At 37.5% G+C, this 22,393-nt stretch overlaps 1 protein-coding gene and 1 pseudogene across 1 annotated transcript; both read left to right on the forward strand.

Moving 5' to 3' along the window:
• The first annotated feature begins 2,478 nt into the window (after positions 1–2,478).
• Positions 2,479–6,489, forward strand: LOC128228915 (uncharacterized). Its single transcript, XM_052940462.1, has 2 exons — positions 2,479–3,090; positions 6,048–6,489. The coding sequence occupies exons 1-2, from the start codon at positions 2,566–2,568 to the stop codon at positions 6,246–6,248; spliced, it is 726 nt and encodes a 241-aa protein (XP_052796422.1). The 5' UTR covers positions 2,479–2,565; the 3' UTR covers positions 6,249–6,489.
• Positions 6,490–11,961: 5,472 nt separating this feature from the next.
• The window catches only part of LOC128226220 (short transient receptor potential channel 7-like), a 40,879-nt pseudogene continuing 30,447 nt past the window's right edge, over positions 11,962–22,393 (forward strand).

The raw sequence follows: 22,393 nt of genomic DNA on the forward strand, positions 1-22,393 counted from the left end.
GAATACTTTCCACCAATTGGATTCCTTAGGACGTTATACAGGACATATTTATGAAAATAAACCAGTTGAAAGAAATCTGTTGCAATTTATGTGAGGCCATTGCTTGTACTTAAGTGTGAACATGTTCTTCTCATTTTGAGGAAGAAAGGACTTTAACTACACGGCTTATAGAGGACCCTACCGAAGCTGACGACATTCAGCATACAAGGGCGTCATCAATGAATTTGTCAGTGGTATGGAACACCGAATTTCCATTTTCGGCAAGTTCTGAATGATAGTGATTTAATTATTCGACAAAATGTGCATATTCATGTATTAAATGTGTTTGAATTACTGTGACAATTTATAATTGTATATGGTACAGAAATTGCATGTATGAAATAAATATGGAATAAATGTAATAGTGAATAATTGTTTCTAAACGATAATAGTTTTATATCTATCAACTCTTTTAACCGAAAAAGGTTTAGATAAAACATGAAAATAAAACCTGAACTCAATCGAGTTTTTAAATGCTTAAAATTGAATAAAGGAGGCCACCCATTCCGCGGCCCCAATGTCAATTTTCTTTTTACGCGCCTGTTATTTCGAAAAACGTTTGTAGTTCGTCACCTTATTGCGTTGTTCCCGTTATTCAACAGTCAGCCCCCAGGTCCAGCGAATAGCGGGGACTTTGACTTTCGGTCCAGCCAATCCCGGGTAATCCCCGCCCTTCGAGGACAAACTGATGGTAAAAATCCCGCCAAATGCCCCCCGCAACCCGGGATACCTAGGTAAGGCCCCGCTATTTTCGGAACGAAAGCAAAACCAACACATTCACACGTCACTGCGCGGCCACCTGTAAGGTAAAAGCACGGCCCGTTTTCCCTGCTACCACGCATTCTCGCTTTGCTCACTTATTCAACGAACTTTAATGAACACGTGTGTACTGTTTCGTATTAAATCAAAATATTTCCATAACTTCCTGATTTAAACTGATGGTACTTTTTTCATAAACAAACATGTAAATTTACTAGCAGGAATTCTACAAGCATTTGATCGGCGAACTGAGTCATGTGATTATTCGCTACGTGACATGACTTACCGAATATTTCCGAAGTTTTACGGAAACACTGTGAAATGGGCCATGCAGGCATACTAATTAAAATTCATACATTCTGGAAAGGAGATTATCCGGAAGCAAACATTTCATCAAAAGTTTGAAAATTTTCATTAAACTTATCAGCACTGTCAACTCTCACAAACTCGCTAGTATATGCGCTTATACATGTGTCCCTAAAACAGTTCCTGTTATTTTGGAATCGAATATTCGGTACTACAAAAACATTTCACGACTACACCTACATCATGTCTGCACTATCTGTTTCTAGTTCAGGCTGTTGTATGAAACATGGTTTGCTTCATAGTTCACTTATATAGCAATTGTGTGTAGTTAGCTAAACGTCCGACTTTCATAAGATGAATGTCTTGCTTGCACGACTTTGGACATTCAAAAGATGAATGTCTTGCCTGCACGACATTGGGCATTCAAAAGATGAATGTCTTGCTTGCACGACTTTGGACATTCAAAAGATGAATGTCTTGCTTGCACGACTTTGGACATTCAAAAGATGAATGTCTTGCTTGCACGACATTGGACATTCAAAAGATGAATGTCTTGCTTGCACGACATTGGACATTCAAAATATTAATGTCTTGCTTGCACGACATTGGACATTCAAGTGATGATTGTCTTGCTTGCACGACATTGGACATTCAAAAGATGAATGTCTTTCTTGCACGACATTGGACATTCAAAAGATGAATATGTTGCTTGCACGACATTGAACATTCAAAACATGAATGGAACGGCATTGGACTTTAGACATTCAATACATGAATATCGTGTTGTCACGACATTGGCGTTCGGAAAATGAATGTCGTGTTGCAAGACATTGGACATTTAAAAAGGAGTGTCGAACTGGCACAATTTGGGATTATTTTGCACATTCAAAAAATAAATGTCTTGCTGGCATGACATTGTACATTTGAAATTGAAGGCCCTGCGTGAACGACATTGGACATTGGACATGCCAGCACGACATTCATATTTGTACGTCTTTCATTTTCCGAATGTCGAACGACAAAATAGGTATAGCTAACTCCACACAATTATATTGGGTGCGATCTTAGATGTTTATATTAAATTTGCATATTGTTCATTTTCAATATGTAGATCTTTTTACCTCCATTAAGAAATACATTTAATTTCATCGTCATAATATACAACTTGCCGAAGAAAGGATATTTTACAATTGGGCTTTAATTCTTTAAGTGCACAGTTTTCAGCATTCAATTTATATTTTAAAAGTTAAAAGAAGTAAGTACTTTGCGGTCGATATCAATACGTAAAAACACGCTTTTGAAAGAGTATTGAAACTGATAAGAGATATCAATTGTACATGTCCCTTATCTCATTGGGTAATATGCTCACTTGAATTGTTATCAAAACGTGTCATAGTTTATTAGGGATAAAACAAGGAAGTTTACTCGAGTCAGAAATAACAATTTGAGAAATATACAACAATGGATTATAGGATGCATTTGGTGTTTATTACTCTGTGTCTTATTGTCACGGCATGTGCAGCATCGACATCATCTAGTCCAACAACAGAGCAAGTAACAACAGCTACACCAACAACAACAGCAAATGTAACAGGAACAACAACTTTTACATCAACAAATGAAAATTCAACAACATCACCAACAACAACAACACCAACAACAACACCAACAACAACAACACCAACAACAACAACAACAACGGCATCAGATCAAACAGATACAACAGCATCGACATCAACAGAAACAAAGACGTCAACACCACCATCGACAACAGCACAGGCAGTCGAAACTTCAAATGCATCAGATACTAAATCCACATCAATAACAACGACTCCTGACCTAAGTAGCACTACCACAAACATCGATGAAACGAGCACTCCAGCCGACACTGATACCACATCTGCCTCAGAAGCTACTGCGGAGCTCACTACCACAGAAAATGCAAGTCAAGGTCCAGTGGTTCAACGACAGAAGATGAAGAAACCGGTAATATAAACAATTTGTTTGTGATGTATTTGTCTTATTACTAGGTATCGAGTTTCTTTTGTTTCAACCCATTTGAAAAGAAAGTTGGATAAAAGTGACTCCAGCATAATATTGCTTAAAATCATAAGTAGATCAACATGTGTTTGTCCAATGTCCATTCAATGACATGTGTTTGTTCAATGACATGTGTTTGTCCATTTTCCATTCAATGAAATGTGTTTTTTCAATGTCCATTCAATGACATGTGTTTATACAATGCTAATACAATGACATTTGTTTCAGTGTGTGTTTACCACGTCATTTATGCTACGTCGGAAGGCAATATTTTGCTTAAATCAAAGATAACTTTTCGCTTACTTCACCATTTTAAATGAAACAAAGGCCAGTCTATGCAGCTTAAAGAGCCCCACCTTTGTTTTGTCACCGGAGTTTGATAATGTGATTAGTTTCATCAAACACTTCGACAAACCTGTTTCCCAAACAATGTTTTGACAGTGCTCCGTCAGACGGCCGTATCGTGAAAAGGTTTGTCGAAGTGTTATAAGAAACTAAACTCTCAATCAAAATTTGGTGAAAGACCGAAGGCGGGGCTCCGTAAGCTGCATAGACTGCGCTATGTGTCATTTAAAATGGGAAAGAAAATGAAAAGTTATCATTGTTTTAAGTCTTCAATCGAAGCAAAATATTGCCTTCCGACGTAGCATTTATGACGCAATTTATCACGTGGTATACACTCACTGTGTTTGTCCAATGCCCATACATTATAATGAAACGTGTTTGTCCAATGCCCATATAACAACATGTGTTTGTCCAATGTCAATTCAATGACATGTGTTTGACCAATGCCCATATAATGACATGTGTTTGTCCAATGCCCATACATTATAATGAAACGTGTTTGTCCAATGCCCATATAATAACATGTGTTTGTCCAATGTCAATTCAATGAGATGTGTTTGACCAATGCCCATATAATGACATGTGTTTGTCCAATGTCCATTCAATGACATGTGTTTGACCAATGCCCATATAATGACATGTGTTTGTCCAATGTCCATTCAATGACAAGTGTTTGTACAATGCTAATACAATGAGATGTGTTTGACCAAAGCCCATATAATGACATGTGTTTGTCCAATGCCCAAATAATGACATGTGTTTGTCCAATGTCCATTCAATGCCATGTGTTTGCCCAATGTCCATTCAATGACATATGTTTGTACAATGCTAATACAATGACACGTGTTTGACCAATGCCCATATAATGACATGTGTTTGTCCAATGCCCATATAATGGCATGTGTTTGTCCAATGTCCATACAATGCCATGTGTTTGTCCAATGTCCATTCAATGGCATTTGTTTGACCAATGCCCATATAATGACATGTGTTTGCCGAATGTCCATTGAATGATATGTGTTTATCCAATGCCCATACAATGACATGTGTTTGACCAATGCCCATACAATGTCATGTGTTTGTCCAATGTCCATTGAATGACATGTGTTTGTACAATGCTAATACAATGACATGTGTTTGTCCAATGTCCATTCAATGACATGTGTTTGTCCAATGTCCATTCAATGACATGTGTCTGTCCAATGTCCATTCAATGACATGTGTTTGACCAATGTCCATTCAATGACATGTGTTTGTACAATGCTAATACAATGACGTGTGTTTGTACAAAGTCCATTCAATGACATGTGTTTGTACTATGTTAATACAATGCCATGTGTTTAACCAATGTCCATTCAAGGACATGTGTTTGTACAATGCTAATACAATGCCATGTGTTTGACCAATGCTCAGACGATGGGTTGTGTTTAATTAATGCCCAATCACGGTTTTTGGTCTCGCTCTTTACAATAATCAATACGATCTTGTAACAATGACATGTACCAATGCGTTTCAATTTCTTAAATATCCACTGCTCGAAGAGTGAAAACTCGGCTGCTTATAAAAAGCTTTAAATGTTTATGGTTATTTAATGTACGTTCATTTATTATCAGCACAGTAGTTCATCATGATACTTAAATTTAAATAATCTGTCCTTTGCAAAACTTTATAGGCTCTAGATATTATAGAAATTATTAATCAAAAGAAATCGGAAGTGACGTCTTGTTCCTCGTAAATTATCTGGCATTACGTGTGCCAGATTAAAATACCTTTCGAGTGTACAAGAAAGCCATGTAAGATGATCAGGTTTGAAAAAAAAATGAAAAAAGAACAAACACAAATAACAATGTTTTAGAACAGATCATACGGTTTACGCATGACGATTACCGATGATACTCGTTATCTTTCGACTGTTCTCAATAAATTATTTCATGCCAGTGAAAATTATTTATTCTACTTTCGGAGCGATGTTTTTGTACATAATGACTTCTATTTTTACAAACAAAAGTGGATGTAGTTAAGATCAAGCGAGTACTTTATATGTATACTTAAGTGTATTTTGTTTTCATTTATGTTAAACGAGGTTCTTATTCAAATTTTCGTTTTAAGTGCAAATCGTCAAAAATAACAATTGCCTCAACTGGAGCAAAAGCATTAGCCATTATTCCACCCAAGGTAGATGAATGTAAATCGAAATTACCAGTTGCACAAACAAAGAATAGGGACATAATAGGAAAATACCCCACTGTCTACCCTTAATATGCCTAGTATGCACTCAATGTTTGTGTCGGACGGACCGACAGATGAACAGATGGACGCACATATGCGTCACCCCCCTCTTTCACTGTGGCAAACAATATGTAAGATAGTAACGTATTGAGTATGCTTAAAGGGTATATGGTGAAATAGAATAAATGGGGGGTAATACATTTCAAATGCACTGTTTTTGAGTGCAAAATTCGTGTCCCGTGGCCCTACCCTTGGGCTATGAAATTAACCTTTTTTGAATACTTCATTGTTTGATGAAGGCTTCTATCACACTGCTGTCTTTATTCTAGTATGAGGGTATCGAAGCTGTGGCCGGTGTCAGCATATCACTGATTTGCTTGGTTATGATCGGATTGGCCGTGTTCACAGCGCGCCTCGAAGCCGGGACTGCAAAGATGGTTGACAGCAAGACTGCCACCAAAACCAAGAACAACACGGTCCCAAAACAGACTTTTCAGAAAATGGACGAACAATCTGCTGCGAAGCTATGAGTTATTATGATATTAAGTAATAAGATCTGTGTGTGTCTGTCTGTGTTTATTGCACTTTGAACAATTTATTTAATACAAATGTAAAGCAGTTTGTGATTTTGTGAAGTTGCTGTTAAAAGATGTCATTATTATATCCTTATGTTCTTTTTTAATATCTGAAAGACATGTTGAATCGCATTTGTTTTTGCTAAAACAGTTTGAACAATAAAATAAATGTTAAATAAACAGTATGATGATATTACGATTATTTATTCATGTATATGGGTATGATATTTGAAACAAGTTTTATGTTAAAGAATGCAGTTTGTATGACAACCTAGCACTTGTAGTATGATCGTTTAGTACATTTGGCCTCTAAATTACATGTTATACCAGTTGTTGCATTAGCTTTAAGCTGGTTAAATGACTCTGGTATGGCTGAAACCCAACAACTTGATGCGGAACCCACCTTAGTTACCTGTATATAAACTACTTGCCTAGGTTCCAATCAGTGTATCAGGAGACATATTTCAAGGTGCGTTATTTAAACATAATACCACACAATCGAATGCACTTATCTTATCACTGGTTTGTAATGGCATGTTTGAACATTGTGATAGCAATAAATATTGTTACGAGTAGCAGTCTTTATCAGTGATAACCTGTAATCGTAACAATGATTTACTTGTATACGTTGCAAAGGCTTTTTGTACAATGTACATGGATTACTTAACGTGTAGAAGGAAGTAGTTAACACGTGCACATGCACGTACAGTTTATGTTTCTCAACATTTCTTAATATGACGATGACAAAACTAACAGCCACACGTATGCAATGAGAACACGAATGGCGAAACAGAGACAATGAATTTTAAAAAAATGCCATTTATATCCCTACTTATGTTTTAATCTTGATTCCATTCAACAAAATACATCACATAAATATCGGCTAATCAAATAGTTGAACTTTCAAGTGCATAATCGTTTATATTGCCATGCGCCCTGTCTTTTACATGAAAAGACAGAAACTGATTCAAGTGAATTTTAATATCAGTAATATATATATATAATGACATATCATTACCACCGACCGGATACGGCAAAATATCACTGCTATTAAAAATAAACCATCATACAATCAAACACTCTTCAATTTAAATATCTCAGAAATGAAGCCACAATGAAGGGACAATGTATGCTCTCCAGACCAGGCTCCTGGTTCGGTTCTATGCGGTCCTCTTGTAGCGGCTCGTGCGGAACTCAAATACTGTACATATTGAACGTCGCCTTCATTAATTGGGCTGCGGGTTTCGTCGTCCTAATACGTCTATCTACACCGTTGACGATTCCACTACAGTCTCGACCAGACATTTGGAAAGGAGCAATGAATGAGGTGGCGTATCACTTGGTGTACTAATTCAATCTAGGCAAAACTTGTTTGTACAACATCCCACTGCAGAGATGCATACATTGAAGTCTTCGTTTGGTTCTTCAATGATGCTTATCGGGGGATATCAAATTTCGATTTTACTTGTTTGTTAAGAATTTGTGATGTTTTGGTCCTAGTGCTTAGAAACAATAACTATTGTAACCATGACCAAGAAGTACAACAAGTGATACACATAGACTGAGTATCGTGTCAAAACTGGAGCCTTAAAAGCGTAAAGGTAGATTCATAGCTGACTAAAATATTGATTCACAATTTATATTGACAGTGAAAAACAAGATTATACAATCAACTCAGGGAACATCAGGGGACTTTAAATTAAACGTTTAATGGATCATATCGTCAGTGCAGCGTGTATTAAACTTATACAATTTTAATGAGGGGAACGTGGATTCAACACAAATACCAACAGAAAACAGTCATAACGCTCCCAACAGGAACAGTGCCATAACGCATTCCTAAAATACACTCCTAAACCTTATATGAATCGAATACCGTTCGCTAGTGACTGTTGCACATATTGATTAGTGAAACTTTTATTGAAACGATTTATGCTCATTTTTCAAGGGGTATTGGGGCGAATGAGTTGGTTGCGGAGCGAAAACATGGGAGGGAGTGTGATAGTATGACTGCCTACTCAATTTCATCGCATCCTTATGACATGTTATAAACACTTTCATGGAAGGTTCCATGTTAGCCGCCATATGCACGCCTCCATTACTGCGTGGGCAATATATGTATCTCCATTGCTGCCAATGAACAGGCCCAATCAAACCGAGCTTGCAATGTTGTCATAATCGTGCTCGGTGGCTTTCAAAGTCCCCTTGTCATCTATTTTAATGTATGTCTTGTTAAACGTTGTCGTTGCGACGAGAAAGCATTCCAACATTATTTTTTCTTCATGTATTAGTCTTGTGTTTTTTTAAATGGGGGTCTTTAATGGCCGAAAGCAAAAGAGGCTATTTCTTATCATCAGAAAAGAACTTAATCATCATTCTATTCATCATTTAAAATACCAAGACAGAAAACATTTTTTTTTTCAAAAAGCGTGTCAAACTTAAGCTTCCAGCCGCAAGAAACACATGTCAAATAAGATCACGAAAATAATACTCAAATAGCAAAAACAGTAGATTGGACACCCACGAAGGTAACTTATAACAATCCGGTCCACTGATCAACACTATGTACAGTAAGGCCAGAGTTTTTTTATTTTTCGTTTACGGGAAATTTTTCAAAAATAAGCGCCAGGAGGAGGGAATAAAGTTAAGAAAAAGATGTTTGAAAATGAGCGTCGAGAAAAAAAAATAAGATGGATATTTCTTATTTTTTATTTTTTTCGGAAACATTTAAAGATTGTATGTTTTGAAGTTGTGCAAACTTGTTTCGTACTCCATACTGCCTGTTGTATAATATATCTGTATAATAAAGTCAAAACAAGATGTCATTTTCACAAGAAGCCACAATATGCACCAGTCAATTGTAACCAGCCCCCCACCCAGGTCTGGAGAATAGCGGGGACTTTGACTTTCAGTCCAGCCAATCCTTGGTAAAACCCCGCCCTGCGGAGACAAACTACTGGTCAAATCCCCGCCAAATTCCCCTGCACCCCGAGGTATTTTTTTCTGTTTGGGTTTTTAAATATGGAGTTTAAAACCTTAAATGCTTATACAGGAGATAACTTTAACACTATTCTCCAATGATGAAAATGGCATTCTTATATAAAGCCTAATAAAAATAAATTAAAAAGCCTACCTACCTTACCTACTTTTGAAAAGGATGTAACCCTAACCAAACAATTTTTAGGCCCTGGCAAAACATAATGCATCTGGCACATTGTTTGTGTCTAAAATGTTGATTAATATCATTTTGGGTACATACATTGAGATAAACAACACATCTGAAGAAATTTAATGTCATTGATATACAAGAAAAGAAACAAGGTATGTAACTCAACTTACCAGACTTCACCGTAGAGTCAATTTGTTTTAGTTTCTTAATCAACATACAACACAATCCATTTTAAAATGAGTGACATGAAAAGAGGAGCCAATGCCCATTAAACTGGTATGCGATATGTTGGTATAACTTTCAAGTTTTATTTTCATCATGGCATATATATTCATGTGATATCACAAAACAATGAAACATATTTCAGTTAACATCATAAGCAAGAAGGTTACACACCACCATTGTCATTTTCTCTATAATTCAATGTGAAATGATTATTTTTAGACAACATTTAAAGGCATTTCGAGCGAATGCAGACTATGATAACAATATATTCTTAAAGTACAAGCTTTAAATTACCTTTTAAGCCAATTTAAAAGGTGGGTCAAGTTATTCCTAAGAAAAATATCTCCACTTGAAAAACAAACTCTAAAAATTGCACAGTCCGCCATGACAGTTCTACCAAAATGACCTTTCAACTATAGGGCAGCAGTTTATGCTTAAGTCTCTATTCTAAATGATAAATCAAGCAATAATAGAAACTCAAGGTATAAAAGTTTCAGGAATAATGATATTTTTGATTTACAGTGTATTGAGCATGTGAAAACATGTCTATCAGTCATTGAAACATTATTTTTCTATTGAGAATTTTCCACACAACGGAAGTACATATGACGCAATGGTGACGTCATACCAAAAGCGCCGGCTTTCGCCATCTTTTGTGCGCGATAATTTTTGTTGTTGTGAAATTAGCAATAGGATAAAAAAAAAAACACTAAATTTTATTTTCTATCGGAGATCGAAGAAACGGGCGGCGGAAAAATAAAATAAAGTTAGGAATTTGAATCTTTTTCTTATTTGGGTTTTGCAATATTTAGGAACCGCGCTCCCGAAAAACAAAAAATAAAAAAAACTCTGGCCTAAAGGGGAACCTTACTCCTAACGGAGTACATTCCCTCCAAACGAATGTGTTGATCAGTGGACCGGAGACTGTACTGAAAAATTTTGGAATACATGTTTTTGTTGCAACTTTCGTTTGCGTTTGCGTTCTTGGCATATTTTTTGTACTCAAAACTTTTCGATCAAATCGAATATGTCCGACTTTAGCCAATTTAGACCTTTCGAGATTTTGACATTTTCAAGCTGCTGTTATGCATAGTTTTTTATGCTAGATTGTTGGTAGGAGTGACCCCTTTGATAAATCTTAGGAAAATATTTGTTTAGGTTAAATGCCACTAAATATAGTTCATGTTATATGACACCAAAGCAGGAGCTCATATCTATCAAATGACTGTGGAAACAATGTGCATATTTGAAGTTCATACTGCTTTCTCATACACTCTTCAAGACCTTGTTCACAAATGATCGCCATTATCTATTTGAACATATTTCTTTTTTACTAAACCTTGCAGACGTGGGTTCAGGATTTGACGTTAGATGTGCGTAGCTTAATGGCGTAACCTTTGACTTGTCCTCCTCCTTGTGAAGCAAACTTGATTTGTTTAAGTGATGGCAGGGTTTTTTTTTTGAAAGGTTAACTTGGACGATTTAAGGGGGGTTGGGATGGGAAAATGGGTCGCGCCGAGTGCCTAGGTTTTCCACAATAACAAACAGCCAACAGGCATCTACTCTTTCTGCAGACGTTTTAACTGAACAGCTAACTGTGTTAATAATGACCCTTAAATAGCTTTAGCTATTGTAGAAAAAAAACTTTCAAAAAAAGAAAAGAAATAAAATCGACCTGAATCGAAGTTTTCAGTGTTACTTGAGACTTGCGCATCTTGCAATTCATTGGTGTCAATCGTCTTATTGATAGCGGTATTTAGTAAATCGTTTGAATAAGTATATCGTTATGGGATCAACTAACATTATCGTTCTCAAATCATCGAACATCGAAAATATTTCAAATGTTTTTTTGCTCATAAATCTCAAAACCAAGGCGACGCGGACGCTTAACAAGTTTACAACAAGGAAAGGCCTTAGCGAACATATTCAGCTGGAAGAAATATCATGTGCCTCTGAAATTGCTTGGAAAACCAATACTACTTACCCATAACGTAAACAAAACTTTACGATAGTAATCCATATCAAAAGGAGAAGAAACCTCAGCACGGTATGAAATTTGATGATGCTGTAATATAGCAAGTGATATCTGGGAAACAATTATTTTCTAATACATAAAAAGACTTGGAAACACGTTGAGAAAAATTATTGGTGTTTTCTAGGAGACCTTAACGCAGATATTATATACACATTATTGGTTGAAGTAGTTCTCATATGATGACAGGGAAAGAGAGAGCGGATATGGTGTAAATAGGTGGTTTGGAGACCTTCAAGAAAATGCCATACTCCAACGTCAAAAAACAAGAGGCTATCGCAGAGCTGGAGGTTAGTGTGAACCATCAGTGTTTAATCAGTTTCTAATAAATGTACATTATTATCAATTATTTTGTTTTTTAATTATTGGTATCGTCGGATACTCTGTTACATCAAGGAATGTATTAAACAGGATTATGACCGGGATTTATACAAGTATGAATGTATTTCAAACGTTATTTTATTCATGAAATAGTAACACTAATTTCAATATAATTATTTGTCAAACACAACTGAAACCTTTTAAGTGACACATTCCTTCCGACGCATTATTTGGTCCTAAGAAAGAGCAAAGACGTGTACTATTAAAGGCACTAGTTCACGGTTTGGAAAATGCACTTTTTACGATTTTGTTTAAAATACAAACTAACGTGTGTCAAATCATCAGGAGCGTTAAAACTAAGATACTGTCAGTTGGAATCATTCAACAAATGTTAATATATGCTCATACGTTGTCTTTAAAGTCCATGACTTCAAATGTTACTTACGCAACCCATGAAAAGGATGTAGCGTGATTGATTGATATTATCACGTAATGCTTTCAATTATTTTGATAAAATTTCCAGAATATGATAGGTATAGTCCCTGTGACCGAGACGATATCATATTAGTTTACCTTTTTTAGTTCGATTCCGTCAAAAACAGATTTTGCGTTATCCTTTTATTTTATTTTTACGCAATTTCAGTCAAGGATTAAAATAATAATAAAATACCGGTAAAATGTTTGGTCTAAAACATGAGCGAGTTCCTTTAAAGGTGAATATCTGCATATCATCTTACTATGGTGCGTGTTTGCAATTCTAGATGCAACGCAATTTTGAAATTAAATATCAAACTCCAATCATTGTTCAATAAAAGTATTCCGTCGATGGAAAAGAAAAACTGAGAAAAAAGGCGCAGTGTTGCATCTCAGGGGTGAACCATATCAAGAAACATCAAAGTACGCGTTTATAATAAAAAAAAATCTTAAAACTACCAGTTAAATAATTAATTTCAGAAAAAGTGTCACGATAGAAAGTAAACTCTACGTGAGTTAGCGACGTCTTACTGACCATCCACAGCGTAAAATGATTAAAATACATTTAATAATGTTTGAATCGAAATATTCGAATGAAAATGTATTTTCAAATAAACTTTGTCCGGAATGACGATTTGTTTCGAAATTTATTTCGATGAATTCTACCTAGACTAATATGCTTTGAAAAACAGTCGTATGATACACTCGTCAATAAAACATCACGTATGTGTATGCTTTTATTTTTTGTGGCAGAGCATGTCCTCGGCAGCGAAGACAAAGATGTGGCGTCGGTCGAACTCCCGGAAGTCGCTTTTGTCCACTCGAGCGAGCAGTACGGACTCTACCATGGTGCAGTATTTCGTGGTTATACAGATATAGATGTTGTAAAGAGTACTCCCTTATTTGACACAAACGACTATAATAACCTTATATAACTGTTGTTGTAACATTCGTTCACAGGTTCCCGCAACGTTAACAAAGGTTAGGAAAATATTTGTTAACTTCCGTTTTTGAAATGATCGGAACATAATGCAATGAAACTACAGGGACGAATAGTCGAACATTCAATTCCTGATTAAAAATCTGACCCGAGGGCCTGTGTTGCGAGGTAGCGAGGCTCGCCGAGTTACCGGCTACTTAGCGTGCCCGAGGGTCGGATTCTTCTATCCGGAACGGACACACATGTATTTTTCTATCATACCTTAAATAACATTTTTGTGAAGAAATACATAGAAAAGCGCATTTTTGGCATTTCACCAAAAAGCGCGTAAGATGATGTTTACTAGCGTCATGAGAGTAGTTATTTTATTTACTACAAACATCAATAATCTCCTCGATATCACGTCTTTTAAGGGTTATTTTGTTCTGTTTTGAAGGTATATTTTAGTAGTTAATGTTAATGAAATTCATCTATTGTAATATCATAATTACGCCAAACTCTCACATCCACCTCATTGGTACGCCACTCTCACACATCCACCTCATTTGTACGCCAAACTCTCACATCCACCTTATTGGTACGCCACACTCACACAATCCACCTAATTGATACGCCACACTCACACACATACCCCTCATTGATACGCCACACTCACACACACACCACCTCATTGGTACGCCACACTCACACATCCACCTCATTGGTACGCCAACACACACACATCCACCTCATTGATACGCCACACTCACACACATCCACCTCATTGGTACGCCACACTCACACATCCACCTCATTGATACGCCAAACACACACATTCACCTCATTGGTACGCCACACTCACACATACACCTCTTTGGTACGCCACACTCAAACATCCACCTCATTGATACGCCAAACACACACATTCACCTTATTGGTACGGCACACTCCCACATACACCTCATTGGTACGCCAAACTCACACATACACCTCATTGGTACGCCATTCTCGCACATCCACCTCATTGATACGCCAAACACACACACATATTCACCTTATTGGTACGCCAAACTCACACATACACCTCATTGGTACGCCACACTCACATATCCACCTCATTGATAAGCCAAACTCTCACATCCACCTCATTGATACGCCACACTCACACATACACCTCATTGATACGCCACACTCACACACATCCACCTCATTGGTACGCCACACTCACACATCCACCTCATTGGTACGCCACACTCACACATCCACCTCATTGATACGCCAAACACACACACATTCACCTTATTGGTACGCCACACTCACACATACACCTCATTAGTGCGCCACACTCACACATCCACCTCATTGGTACGCCACACTCACACATACACCTCATTGGTACGCCACACTCACACATACACCTCATTGGTACGCCACACTCACACACATCCACCTCATTGATACGCCACACTCACACACATACACCACATTGATACGCCACACTCACACATCCACCTCATTGGTACGCCAAACTCTCACATCCACCTCATTGGTACGCCACACAAACTCTCACATCCACCTCATTGGTAAGCCACACTCACACATCCACCTCATTGGTAAGCCACACTCACACATACACCTCATTGGTACGCCACACTCACACATCCACCTCATTGGTACGCCAAACTCTCACATCCACCTCATTGGTACGCCACACTCACACATCCACCTCATTGGTACGCCAAACTCTCACATCCACCTCATTGGTACGCCACACTCACACACATCCACCTCATTGATACGCCACACTCACACACATACACCTCATTGGTACGCCACACTCACACATCCACCTCATTGGTACGCCACACTCACACACATACACCTCATTGGTACGCCAAACTCTCACATCCACCTCATTGGTACGCCACACTCACACATCCACCTCATTGATACGCCACACTCACACACATACACCTCATTGGTACGCCACACTCACACACATACACCTCAATGGTACGCCACACTCACACATCTTCCTCATTGGTACGCCAAACTCTCACATCCACCTCATTGGTACGCCACACTCACACATCCACCTCATTGATACGCCACACTCACACACATACACCTCATTGGTACGCCACACTCACACATCCACCTCATTGGTACGCCACACTCACACATCCACCTCATTGGTACGCCACACTCACACATCCACCTCATTGATACGCCACACTCACACATCCACCTCATTGGTACGCCACACTCACACATACACCTCTTTGGTACGCCACACTCACACATCCACCTCATTGGTACGCCAAACACACACACATTCACCTTATTGGTACGCCACACTCACACATACACCTCATTGGTACGCCACACTCACACATCCACCTCATTGATACGCCAAACACACACACATTCACCTTATTGGTACGGCACACTCACACATACACCTTATTAGTGCGCCACTCTCACACTTCCACCTCATTGGTACGCCACACTCACACATACAACTCATTGGTACGCCAAACTCACACACATCCACCTCATTGGTACGCCAAACTCACACACATCCACCTCATTGATACGTCAAACTCACACACATACAACTCATTGGTACGCCAAACTCACACACATACACATATTGGTACGCTAAACTCTCACACATACACCTCATTGGTACGCCAAACTCACACACATACACCTCATTGGTACGCCAAACTCAAAGACATACCTCGTCCGTATGCCACACCCACACACCAACGTATTGGAACACAACACTCACATATCTACCTCGTTGGTACGCCACACCCACCTCATTGGCCCGCGACACTCTCACGTCCACCTTATTGTTATGCCTTTCTCAAACAGCCGCCTTATTAGTACGCCACACCACACACCCAGCTCATTGACACGCGACACTCTCACATCCACCTCATTGGCCCGCGACACTCTCACATCCACCTTATTGTTATGCCTTACTGAACCAGCCGTCTAATTGGTACGCCACACTCACACATCCACTTGACTCATTTGTACGCCAAATCCATACTCCCACCAGTGGTGGACAGTATTCAGGAGCTATTTAAGGAGTACTTGATACTCAGGTGGGTTTGGTACACATACTCTCAACATAGTTTGACAGTAACTTGTACGCACAATTGGGTTTTAATGAAGGATTTCAGATAACCTAAAAAGATGCTGCATTTCGTTAACTGACCACGTGTACTAGTGGGGGCAATACATTGCTGATAAGCCCCTCCAGGTTAATACATTATTTAGTACAATATAGTTCAATGGTTTAGTTTACATGGTAGAACGTAATGGCAAACATCAATGATTTCGAGTTATTTAAACAAGTGATTTATCAGATTATGCAAGGAAACTATCCTCCAGTGATTTAGCAGTATATTTGGATAAATTATCTGTTGGGACAGGAACTTTACTTGAACATAACAACATAAATGCAAGTATTTGGGAGGATGAAGTGAAACATTGACCCAAGCTAACATATCCAGATATATATTACTACTTTGTGGAAAGCTCTAGTTAGTATTCCAAGTCAGAGATGAAAGCTTTAAATCTATGGAGGCATATCAGTTACTCTGTTTGCGGACAAGTGCAGAAAGTTCTCGTTCATCATGGACATACATGGACAATATAGTGTACCTGAAGGCAGATGTTTTGCCTAGCCAATGGCAGGGCTCCTAAGGATATGTATTCAGCGTACCTTATTATTGAGAAGGGTGGAGAAAATGAAGGACAATTACATACATTCGATATTAAGCGGGTTACACCCTGAACATGTAACATGATATTTAATAGCACTCAAGGGAACCGTCAGGGATAGAAATAATGTTATAACACTTGTACCTTTCATGCAATAGGATCCCTAACCTTGGTATACTACTAAGTAATAGCTGAATATGAGAGCAATGTGTCAGACGACGTTATATTTCGTCTCATGTGCATAGAATATATAAAACAAACATGGTCTGCGTTCATTCTGTAAAAAAACAACACCAAACACATTCATATTGATATAAGTATTTCTAAAAAGGAAGAACAATTTAAATGTTTGAATTGAATAAAAGTCAGTGCCATAGTTACGCACGCAACGAGGAACATTTGTATGGACATTTCAAGAATTCAGTAAGTTAAACTATTGTAACCAAATGAGATTAATAACGCCCAATACCCTTTGTTTCAGATGAAGTATTTTTTTGCTTAAAAACAAAAACGTCATCTCATACTTATGATGTACATTAAGCAAATAAACGGTATGTTTAAGATTAGACTGTAACGATGACGACGCAAACACATTGGTATGTTTTTATTACATGCTTTCCCGTGTTTTATGGAGATATTTCAGTGTAATTTAATTGATATTACATTGTTTTAAACTGTTAAAATAATAATTTGATAATTTTCACGGTTTTAAAGTTTAAGCCTGCTTTGAATTCCAAATAAAACGCAAACGTCCTTAGGACTGGGACACCAATTCAATGACGTCATTTCCGAAATTAAGTTACGTTCGCATACAATTTCGAAAAAGTTTCTTAATTTCTGAAAAGCAACATTAAGGTGTATTTTTATTTCGTTTTTATGCGTATAATAAAAAAAAATCAGTGTAAGAATGCAATAGAATTCATCTCGTGAACATTAAAAGTAAATATTACGCTGAAACAAACAATAAACCTCTTTGTTTATCATATCTTACAAACCGTATTTCTTTCATATCCTTGGTCATACCATACTCGAGCTAAGATTAACTATTTTGCAATTCATCACATTCGTGTCCGATTCCTGGCCAAACAAGTACCTTTAGAACATAGCATTTTTCTTCAAATTGACATTTAGAATGTAGAGTAAAAGCATGTTATGCTTAAATCAATATTTCATTACATATTGAAAACATGCTTTACACAAAAGTTTATCACAATGTATACTCATTTTATTTTAGAGATTGTAAGTATCTACATACACAAAATAATTGCGTTGCATCAGACCATTTATCTATGTAATTACATGCTTATCGTCTTTAACCATTACTTAAAGCTGCACTCTCACAGATATACCATTTTTACAACTTTTTTTTTTTGTCTTAGAAAGAACAAATTTTCAAAAAATCTGCAAACCAATGATATTAAATAAGATTGCTGACAAAAACAGATCGTAGATTTTCATATTTCCGTTCGAAATTTTATGTTTTATTGTCTAAACCGTTACGAACGGTTTAAGAAAAATGCATAAAACATCATTTTTTGAAATTTAAATATAAAAAACTGCGATCTAATTATTTGTCAGCAGTCTTATATAACTGGTTTCCATGGATTTTCTCAAAAAAATGGCTCATTCCAAGACAAAAAATAAAAAAAATGTCAAAACGTTCAATCGGTGTGAGTGCAGCTTGAGTACTGCCAATTTCATGCGAAATTGCGCGTCTTTAATCACGAAATCGTGTTTTTTATTTATTTTTAGCTTCATACTTTGACCATTAACACACCTTTGAAACGTGATATGCTGTCATCACTCTGATAGTACAATACATGTTAAATGATACTTCGATTTATTTTACCGTGCTTAGCAAGTGGATGTCGAGGACGAGTTTCTGCACGCGGCAGAGTTCGGTGACATCATGACGGTACGGCGTCTGATTGGCGACAACCCTGACCTGAACGCCGACTGTATCGATGTGCTGGGCCGCACCGCCCTCAGGCTTGCTGTCCGGAACGAACACCTTGAGGTAGCCAACACAAATCTAGTGTGGCATATAACTGCCGTACGATAATCTGTTAACGTTCGCGATTTGTTTCGAGTTAACCACTTAATTTTAGCGATAACTATTTAGCTATCTAGTTAATATTCGCGTTACTTTTTTGGTGAGATAAATATCATGCGACTCATAACGGGCTTGAAGGTGCCCAGAACTGCTACCGATTACCTTTTTTAGCTGTTCAACATTACAGATTATCAACTTATGGTTTGCAGTCGCAATTTAAGCTTTTGTTAACAGCTAAACTTGTTTAAACCGCGAAATTATCTAAACTAACAAATAAAAGCTCATATCTAGCCTTTACCAGGCATAGGAAAAGGGCATCACTTGTCTTGTTACAAAACACGTATTAGTGGATATCTAAAAAAATTGACAAATAGCTAATGAAACCATTCTTCGATTCGTTCAAGATGAAACCAGATACTGCACTGTAGGTAACATGTGCAACCTAATGACCTTACCGTGGCCTCATTATAATGAATGCTATGCCTTGATATGTACAAGTCATGTACTATATATCTGGACACCTGCTTTATTACATATCGATATAGTACAGTACATGTTAATGTGATATCAGTCGATATATACATTCTTGTCTAATCCATCGACCTTACTTAGTGATTTGTGCTTCAAACTCCCTTAATAGACATGGCCAAACGTTGACCACCTGGTCCATTTGTAACGAATCCAACAAACTTTAACATATCAATATTTATTACAGGTATTTCAATATTCATATAATTCCGGTTTGCTAAAACTGCACTCTCACAGATTGAACGTTTTGAGAACTTTTTTTAATTTGTTTTTACCTTGGAACGAGCCAATTTATATATATGAAAATGCATGAAAACCAGTCATATAAGACTGCTGACAAAAAATCAGATCGGACATATTCATAGTTTAGTTCAAAACATGATGTTTTATGCATTTTTCTTAAACCGTTATTAACGCTTTAAGCAAAAAAACATCCTTTTTGGCAGAAATATAAAAATCTGCGATCTGATCTTTTGTCAGCAGTCTCATTTTACTAGTTTGCAATATGCGCGCAAAACTTGGCTCATTCCAAAAAAAAAAACCAATCAGTAAGCCTGTGTGATTGCAGCTTTTATTCCTTACAGTATATTCCATTGAGTGCAAGTAGAATTAACAACGCATGGTCAATAAGTTCCTTTTTTAATATATACTATCAATTCATAGAAAGAAAACTGTATAAACGCATTTAAATCGAATCTGGCAAATACATGTTCTATATTCAATGTACCTGATAATCGAAATCCAATTCAAGGTAGTTGAGATTTTGTTGGAGCGCTCAAGTCGCCAGCACGTTAATGAGGCGGTTCTGCAGGCCATCAGCGCCGGCCACGTACAGATAGCTGAAAGCATCCTGAAGCATAAAAGATATTATGAGATTTGGAAGGACAGGTACGTCAAGCGTCAAGTATTACCCTGTCCCAAAGCAAATATAAAGCCGAAAGTATTTTTAAGTACACCTAGCTCTCAATGTGCGTTTGAGTTTGTATTTTAACTTTTTCTATTCCAATTAAAATGTTTCGTTCTTCATACAATGCATTCTACAATCTACAGTCTACAAAAACTTTTCTTATAATTGAAATCAAATGCTTTTATCGTAATATGTAAACAGAAAGAAATTCGGAGATGACGATCACTTCTTCAAGACACAGTTCGAGGACTCCCAATTTTCCCCCGATATCACGCCTCTCATCCTTGCAGCACAGAAGAATCAGTACGAAATTGTACAGCTGCTTCTACTGCGTGGGGAACGGATCAGGAGTCCACACAAGTTCAGCTGTCTATGTCAGGTACACCACATAGTCTCGTCTTACATCGACTAACAAAGCTAAGTGCTTAGATCATGTCAAACTGACTTGTGCACCAGCAGGATAAAGAAATTTTATTTCAAACAATATACATTGCAATACACTATTTTCTCTCGTAGTTGTCCGCTACCTACTTATTTCGAAGGATAATCTTAATACACTTATTGTGCACTTATGACAGTATTCTGGGAAATGAGGAGATCTTTGCGAATAAACATCGACTTATTTTGTGTATTTTGTATAGGAATGCGTGAACAAACGAAAGTTTGACCAGCTACGGGCTGCTAAACACCGTCTGAATGCATACAAAGGTATGGCGAGTGACGCGTACATCTCGCTGTCCAGCAAGGATCCAATACTTACAGCCTTTCAACTCTCCAGGGAACTCACACAACTTTCCAAGGCGGAGAAGTGTTTCAAAGTATTCCAAAGTTGAAATAAGCATTGCATTGTAAAATCCAATATTGAAAAACAAAAAAACCTTAATTGGTCGCTGACACATTAGTAGCAAATCATGTATTGAATGTTTGCCTCGCTTTTGAAAACAGTATTCAAACGATCTTGCTAGTACGTAACCTAGTCCACTGTCTGATCACCTCTGCATCTGAACACTACACGCCCATTTCAGTTCATCACCAAATGCTTTTTTCCATTGTTCCAGCAAGAGTATAAAGAGCTGACTCGACAGCTGAGTGAGTACGTTGTCAAATTACTAGACCGAGTGCGGACTCAGGACGAACTGGAACTCGTCCTCAACAAGACTGGCAAACCCAGCGAGGACCGCTACAGCACTCTCGCGAGGCTCAAACTTGCAGTGCAGTATAAAGAGAAAAAGGTACTAGACGTTTTTACTTTACAGCGAGTGTGATCCAAGTTATACAGCATTATTCTTATCACAATCGTACGCACCATCTTACCGATAGTTTGGTACTTTACTTAGACGAAAACGCCGTCAAATGTGTATCTTGCTGACCATAAAAAACTACGGTATAAAACTTATCGAAAATGATAAGGTTAATTTGACAATTGTGTTCAAGTTTTAAATACTGAATGGCATGTATAACACGTTACAGCTAAAGGGAGATATGAAATAGCGAGTAGTAGTAGTAGTAGTAGTAGTAGTAGTAGTAGTAGTAGTAGTAGTAGTAGTAGTTAGTTTGTGTTAGTGGTTGAAGTAGTGCGGTAGTAATAGTCATTGTTGTAGTTATGGAAGTTGTATATGAATATTGGTAGTGGCGGTGGTGGTGATGGTGGTTGCAGTGGTTGAAGTTGTCGTAGTGGTCGTAGTAGTAGAAGTGGGCGTAGAGGTCGTCGTCGTCGAAGAAGTAGTAGTAGTA

This window comes from Mya arenaria, chromosome 3 (assembly GCF_026914265.1).
Source record: "Mya arenaria isolate MELC-2E11 chromosome 3, ASM2691426v1".
Lineage (NCBI taxonomy): Eukaryota > Metazoa > Mollusca > Bivalvia > Myida > Myidae > Mya > Mya arenaria.